This window comes from Sinocyclocheilus rhinocerous, unplaced genomic scaffold (genome assembly GCF_001515625.1).
Source record: "Sinocyclocheilus rhinocerous isolate Xijiao unplaced genomic scaffold, SAMN03320098_v1.1 scaffold601, whole genome shotgun sequence".
NCBI classification, from domain to species: domain Eukaryota; kingdom Metazoa; phylum Chordata; class Actinopteri; order Cypriniformes; family Cyprinidae; genus Sinocyclocheilus; species Sinocyclocheilus rhinocerous.
The window spans coordinates 1,476,787-1,484,535 of NW_015656605.1; the positions used below are offsets into that span (position 1 = coordinate 1,476,787).

Here is a 7,749-nt window from a genome sequence, read left to right on the forward strand (position 1 = left end):
CTCGAATTTTAAAAATTTTCGCCGTGTACGGATGTGTAAAGGTCGACGTCTTATATGTGAAATTACACTGTTGACAGTTACCGCATCTGTAATTCCCATATGGTATTTTGTTCAAAAAATGAGGAGCAGGTTTCAAATCCGCTCTAACCAAAAGATTTCGAAGATTAGCTGTTTTTTTGTGCACTAAACGAGGTGGTTTGTCGAAACATTTCTTAAGGTTGGGATCACTCTCTACCATATGCCAATGCTTCAATAAAACATGGCCCCAAGTTTTGCATGTTTATTTTGCGGGTTGTTTGAACATCATTTTGTGTTAAATCCTGTGGCGAATGATTTCTTGAGACACATTGTTCTATGGAAACGATACATTGATGATGTTTTTTTAGTATGGAGTGGTACTGAATCTGAGCTACTAGAGTTTCATAGCTTGGTTAATAATAAGTGTAGTGCGTTGAAATTTACTATGGAATTTCATCAAGAGAAAATGAATTTTTTGGATGTGCTTGTTCTTCGTACTGCATCAGGCATTGAAACGACTTTGTATCGTAAACCAACTGACCGTAATACTATTTTACACGGACAGTCCTATCATCCTGTGTCATTAAAGCGCTCGTTACCAATTTCTCAATTTAGTCGCATTCGTCGTATTTGCAGCAGTGATGAAGATTTTCAACAGCAATCACAAATTTTATCACAGAGATTCAGAAAACGATCATATCGAGAAGAATGGATTCAGTCTGCAGTGAGTCGTTTTAAAGATGTGTCACAACAAGAGAGTCTCGTTAAAAAACATAAAAAATTTGACCGTTGTGTCAACTGTTACATCCAATACTCGCCTGTGTCGAAGGACATTGATAATGTTTTATTGAAACATTGGCATATTGTAGAGAGTGATCCCAACCTCAAGAAATGTTTTGACAAACCACCTCGTTTAGTGTACAAGAAAACACCTAATCTTTGAAATCTTTTAGTTAGAGCTGATTTGAAACCTGCTCCTCATCTTTTGAACAAAATACCATATGGGAATTACAGATGCGGTAATTGTCAACAGTGTAATTTCACATATAAGACGCCGACCTTTACACATCCGCACACGGCAAAAAATGTTTAAATTCGAGGCACTATTTCATGTAAGATGGCTAATGTCATTTACCTGTTGCGTTGCCCTTGTGGTTTATGTTATATTGGTAAGACTAGCAGACCTCTAAAAACTCGCATCTCTGAACATCGATGTGCAATTAGACATCGCGATCCAAAAAGTCCGGTAGCACAGCACTTTGCATCACGATAATATTGTACGGTCATGTGACCTTTGATCACCTGGAGATAGGCCTATAAAGAATGGGATATCAGTGTTGTTCATTTGTCTGATGAAGAGCCTGCGTGCTCGAAACGTCACATATACTATGCGACAGTTTTTTTTTTGAATAAATTTTTTGATACTTTTGGAGCTTTGGTGTTGCCGACTTTACATTTAAAAAATGTTCCACTTGTTTCTTAGTCGAGCACCCAGTTGAGATCGATGTGCGTGCTTTTGCCTGCTCTTCACTGGAAAAGGGTTAAACAAATAAATGAACAGCCTTGAAGCATCAGCTTCCAGGCACTGAAATCAGATAAGACGATTTGTTTCATGTCAGAGGAATGGAGCAAGTGAGGCAAACTAAATCACTAAGGAAGCACATGGAATATCTGCAGTCTAGATTTGCACCCATTTGTTTAGTGATGTCACTGAATGTGTGTTTGTGTCCATTCAGGGCCAGGTGCAGGAGGAACTGGTACTGGTCTTCCAGGTGCAGTGAATGTATATATTTAGTAATACTGGCATGAGTAAATTTGCCTAATTAGCCAGCAGTGATAGTAAGATAGTCTCATCTTTCAATTGTTTGTTAGGCCTTGTCATTCCTCAGACCGGGGTACAAGGACTGGGCCCTGGTGGGGTTGGACCTGGGGGAAAAGCAGCAAAGGCCGGAAAAGCTCCAGTGCCGGGTAAGTGTGGGGGTTTGAATTTGTATGTATAAATGGAAATAAGCATGATTATAGATCTACTTTTCAATCTTGTTTTTTTTTTCTTGCAGGAGTGGGAGTGCCTGGACCATATCACGGAGGACTTGTTCCTGGACAAGGTTTGTTATTTCCCTCTGTTTATGTACTATAATATGACCACGAGGCCCACAAGGAATCTGCAAACCTTTTTCACATTTATGATGCGGATTGTGGGGAACATATGCCGGATTCTGTGAAATTGATCTACACTTGGCAAAATATTTTCAACAGAGCTGAGGATGCTACACGCTTAGGCCAGAAACATATTGTATGCAAGCAGGCAAACCTACAAATTCTTGGCACACTCAAAGGGGCGATAGAGTTACCTTCATAGTGTGTAATGGATTATTCAGGTAGCTAGCTGAGTACTGTTTAACTTAACTTTAATTTCTTTGACTTGGTCAGCAAGATTGACCTCAGAGTGTTGCTCCTCCATAAACACAGTTGACCTAAAGGAAGAAACACACCGTAGAAGACTCCAGTGCCGGCGTAGAAACAGACAGCAATAACGCATGAAATGTATATTGCACATACGTGCATAGAATATATTTCAGCCATTATTAAATTAGCCAAGACATCTCATGAACAAAGGTATGTGTGGAACTTAAATGATTTCTGCAAACATCTATGGAGTTTTCTGTGCTCACAGATTTAGAGCAGGCCTGCTAATCAGTCATTTGGATAAAACACCAAATTAAAATTGCACACATGGCCTTCGTTTGGTCTTGATCACTTGGATTTAAATGATTACAGGCTTCAATGGGCGGGGTGTTCTTCCTGGTGTAGCCACAGGAACTGGACTCAAACCTAAATCAGGTGAAGTCTCAATGAAAATGACATCAGTCATTGCAGTGAAATAAATTATATACCATATCTTTATGACTGACTGAATCTTTCCCATAGCTGCTGGTGGAGGGCAGGGTCTGGTACCGGGTGGTGGTTAGTACATGAGCATACAGCAACCAAATATTAATAATGATATCTGGATAGTGTGGAAGCAAAACTGAACAACACCTATGTGTTTAAAAAGTTTACGTTGTCTGTAGACATCCAAACAAATGCTCTTTTGCTGTAGGTGGGCGTGGATATGGACCACTGCAACAAGGAGTATTTCATGGATACCCTCTCAAATCTCCCAAAGCCCCAGGTGGAACATTTGATTCTTTTGATCAGACTTCACAAACCGTGCTCAGCCCAGCTCTACCACGCCTTGAAAAGAAGCATTTGCAGACTGATTGCATTTGTGGTTTTACAGCTATTAAGCAATACAATATGAGGTTGATAGAAATAAGAAAGTAAGAATGTCTTTCATCAAACGCTCCAGATGAAACCCAGCTATATTGGATCAGTGCTTAGACTCACATTGCTAGCCATCCATTTATGTAGTAGATTGCTCTCCGGTGTGCAGAAACGTTGTGTGATTTCTCCTACATGGAGGTTCAACAGTTGAAGTGCTCAATTAATTGACAAAGTTCATTGTCATAGTTTTCATAGTCACAACTAAAAATATTTTCATAAATTTTTCCATTTGAAGCTTGAAATAAAGTACATATTTTCACGTCTCTCTTATCGCCGCGTTATCAACCTTTAATCATGGACTAGGAATACATCCAGTGAAATTAGGAGAAATTGATTGCGGTATTAATATGTGAGCATCTAGTGGAACATAGCTTTTCCAAACTTGCACATTTGTTCTGATAAAAACAGGATACAATGTTGATAAAATTGTGTGGTCCACTTCAATGGTTTAATGCTTCACAAAGTGAGTTCATACATCAACGGAAATCATTTAGATTCTTCTTTATCATCTAACTTTTTGCCGTTTTATCTGTAGTATTTAATCTGTGTGCTCTTTGGCCAAACACTGACCAGGTGTTAGTTCTCCCTAGCTCTACTGTTGTGGATAGCTTTGCTATGTATACAACACATTTGATGACACACAGTATTTTCGGTATATCTTTAGTATGTCTGTGTTATGTTTACAAACATAAGATAGAGGGGGAGGCAAGCAAAAGGCTTGTTTAAAGAGGAGGATATTTATTAAAGTAGATTTAAATTGAACTAAAATTACATGCATACGCAACAGTCTTGATAAATGAAAGTCTTACATCATGACTTGTCTCAACAGGTGCTGGGTTACCCTACACTGGTGGTAAACTTCCATACGGTAGGCTACAGTGGTGACCTCCATTACATGCATGTGCTGAATACCTTGTCTATGAAATGTACGAGCTTGCGTGATGATTCTCACCTGCTATGCCAAAGGTTATGGTGGTTTTGGTGGAGGTGCTGGACTCCCTGGTGGGAAAAGAAGAGCTGGCTCCAAGCCAGGTTATCCAACAGGGACTGGTGTGTTATGTCAAAGCCACCATATTTGAATAACTATAATACACTAGAGGGTGAATCTAAAAGCCTGTAAAGAAAATGTCATATTTTAACTCAAAACCATTAATGTAATGGGATATACTCTATATATCTTTTAATTCATTGTCACAAAAATAATGTCCTAATTCAAAATGTCCCCAATGTTAATGCACAATATAGTTTCTTATTTATTTAGGCAGATTGTGTGGTGAAATAAAACCCACACATGGTCTTGACTTCGTGAGATTCACCCTAGGCGAGCTACTAAAATGTTTATGTTATTTTCTATGGCTGCAAATGGCACACGCGCACACATGCACTGCAAATGCATGACCAGTAGCTGATCTGCTGTCTCTGTGTGCAGGTGTTGGGACTTTAGGGGTCTCTGCTGCACAGGCCAAAGCTGCTAAATATGGTAATAATAATTAATTAAATGATTTTAAAGGCCACATGTCCTAAGCTTTATCCACAGAGCAAAGAAATTTAGATGGCACTTCAGTTATTTGTGCATAATTGTGTTCTTTTCCAAGAGCTAATATTAACAGTTCATTGTTTGTTTCTTCTTCAGGTACTGGAGCTGGTTTTGGTGGGGCTGGAGCTTTTCCGGGTGGTGCTGGTGGACTTTACCCTGGTGCAGGAGGTAAGGATACATTTTCCTTTGCAATCCCCTAAAACCGCAATCAACATTTTTATATTAAAGTCATTTACTCAAGCAGCTAGTTTAGTGTTTACATATTTTATTGGGTGTTGGAGCTGGTTTAGGTGGTGTTGGAGCAGGTGGTGCTGGTGGACTTTATCCAGGGGCAGGAGGTGAATTATCATTTTGCTAAAAAAAATGGTTTAAGAGCTGCAATCAGCCACTGTGCTTTTAAAATAAATAATTTACTCACCCGTATGTCATTCCAAAGTACTTGTACTTTTTTGTACTTTCAAATATTGCATGTCAAGACACCTTGCGATAGGTTTGAGGTCAATGCACATGGGGCATGAGATGTGGAATTCAATACCATGACATGTTTTCTGTTTCCTAAATTTGAAGCAAAATTTGTAATTCTTCTCTCTGAGCAGGTGTGGGTGTTTTTACACCAGCTCAAGCTAAAGCAGCGAAATATGGTGAGTGCATTGACTGATTACCTTGCTTTATTATGGGGCTCATAATTGACTGATGGGCAATTGAGGCTTCTATACTATATTACACAGTCAACCAATAATCTCAAAGAAAGCAAAGCTGATTGCACACTTTTTTGGTATTGGTGGTGTACCAGGCACAGGTGGACTCTTTCCTGGGGCAGGGGGTGAGATACAACTGTGTGCAGTAGTGTTAAATGGCAGTCACTTTATTAGAATGACCCAACACTGATAAATCTTTTGTGTTTTCCCATGTGTCAAGGTCCTGGTGTGCTCTCCCCTGCTCAGGCAAAAGCTGCTAAATACGGTAATCATGTACCCATATTTAGGATCCTTCTTATTCAGATATAGCATGGTTCTTCAATTCTGCTCTTGGAGGACCACTGTCCTGCAGAGTTTCAACCCAAGTACTGTAGTTTCAACCCAAATCAAACACCCAAAAAAAGTCAGTCAATACCTTTATGATTGCTAGAAAAGTATAGGCACGGTTGGAACTAAACTCTGCAGGTCAGTGATCCTCCAGAAGCAGGATTGAAAAACCCTGAGACAGTGGCGCCTGCAGGTGTACGACTGTACGCATTGTACGTACCATGAGCGCTTCGGCTGACCTGACCTGTCTGTCTGCCCTGCAAATATTTCAGCAATTATGATGTGTGTCCCGTATTTCTGTCAAGTGAACCAGCCATGCCGCTAATAATGGATTAATCATTATTTTGTTTCATATGAATTATATGAAGCGTTCCTTTGTCAGTAAAACAAACAGTATCGAGATACTTAAGAACACATAACAAATAGCGCTGGATGAACTAGATTCAACTCTAAACGCAGTAAAACACGTTATCTGAAAACGCTTTGGGAACGAGTATGCCCACGCAGCCAGACTTACAAATCCCTGCCTAGTATGGAAGAGCACATCTAAGACGAGAGAAAGGAGCCAGAATTGGCGCAGAATGCAGGTAGGCACCTGACACCTCAACTTCAGAAGGAGTGAACCTTGACCTCCAAAGGAGAGGGGAGATCAGAGGACTCGAGGCTATGGAATAGCATCCTGATCCACCGCTTAGCATAAGCTTCTCTGACCAGAGGCCTCAGCGCACCATGGAGGAAACATGTAACTAGGGGGTGTCTGCCCACTGACTGGCCAACGATAGGGGCGTGGAAGGCCGCAACAGCCACCACGTAGATTTTCAAGGTGGAGTGGGTCAACCCTGCAGAGATTCGGGCCTGCAGGAACTCCAGCACTGTACCAACTGGGCAGTAAACTGGGTTGAGCTGGCGGTCTCCACACCAAGAAGTGAATACTTCCACTTCATGGCATACAGTTTCCTCGTAGAGGGAGCTCTGGATTGGAGGATGGTCTCAACAACCTCGGTTGAGAGACCGGAAGCTACGAGTTGTGCACCCTCAGAGGCCACACCCACGGCTTCCACAGCTGGCGGGGGTAAAAGATCGTAGAAAAACTCTCCATATCTACTTCACCACCTCGGGGTGAAGTATCCATTCCCCGGGCCTCGGCCCCTGCCTCGACAGGATTTCTGCTCTCATATTGAGATGACCAGGAATGTGAACTACTCTCAGCGAGTGGAGTTTGCCCTGGGACCACACAAGGATCTGGTGCGCCAGCCTGTAAAGGGGGCGCGAAGACAGACCTCCCTGGTGGTTGATATAAGAGACCACCGCTGTGTTGCCGGTGCGCACCAACACATGGCGATCTCTTAGGTCCGGGAGGAAGTGTTTCAGTGCTAGAAACACGGCCAGCATCTCCAGGCAGTTGATGTGCCCCGTGAGATGGCGACCACTCCACAGACCGAGGGCCAACCTCACCCAACCGGTGAGAGACGCGACCGTCGCTAGCGTTACAAGGCGACAAGGAGCTCCCAGCACCGGGACCTGAGACAAGAACCAAAGTTTACTCCACATGCGGAGTGGGTTTCCCCTCAGGGAGAACTCCTTGGTCTTGAGCCATCAAGTCAAGTCAAGTCAAGTCATCTTTATTTATATAGTGCTTTTAACAATACAGATTGTGTCAAAGCAACTGAACAGCATTAATTAGGAAAATAGTGTGTCAATAATGCAAAATGACAATAGTAAACACTAATTTTTCAGTTAAAGACAGTTCATCATTGAATTCAGTGATGTCATCATCCAGCTCAGTTCAGTTTAAATAGTATCTGTGCAATCAAGGCGACGATATCGCCGGAAATGAAGTGCCCC

At 41.7% G+C, this 7,749-nt stretch overlaps 1 protein-coding gene across 1 annotated transcript in view; it reads left to right on the plus strand.

Annotated features, from left to right (window-relative positions):
* LOC107720455 (elastin-like) overlaps positions 1-7,749 on the plus strand; it is a 76,786-nt gene that overhangs the window by 40,493 nt on the left and 28,544 nt on the right. The window contains exons 8-20 of the mRNA XM_016528162.1: positions 1,755-1,790; positions 1,891-1,986; positions 2,076-2,123; positions 2,797-2,859; positions 2,947-2,982; positions 3,119-3,190; positions 4,172-4,210; positions 4,309-4,392; positions 4,772-4,822; positions 4,976-5,047; positions 5,161-5,217; positions 5,476-5,520; positions 5,798-5,842. Coding sequence (XP_016383648.1) covers positions 1,755-1,790; positions 1,891-1,986; positions 2,076-2,123; positions 2,797-2,859; positions 2,947-2,982; positions 3,119-3,190; positions 4,172-4,210; positions 4,309-4,392; positions 4,772-4,822; positions 4,976-5,047; positions 5,161-5,217; positions 5,476-5,520; positions 5,798-5,842 — 744 coding nt within the window. The remainder of the gene's footprint in view (positions 1-1,754; positions 1,791-1,890; positions 1,987-2,075; positions 2,124-2,796; positions 2,860-2,946; positions 2,983-3,118; positions 3,191-4,171; positions 4,211-4,308; positions 4,393-4,771; positions 4,823-4,975; positions 5,048-5,160; positions 5,218-5,475; positions 5,521-5,797; positions 5,843-7,749) is intronic.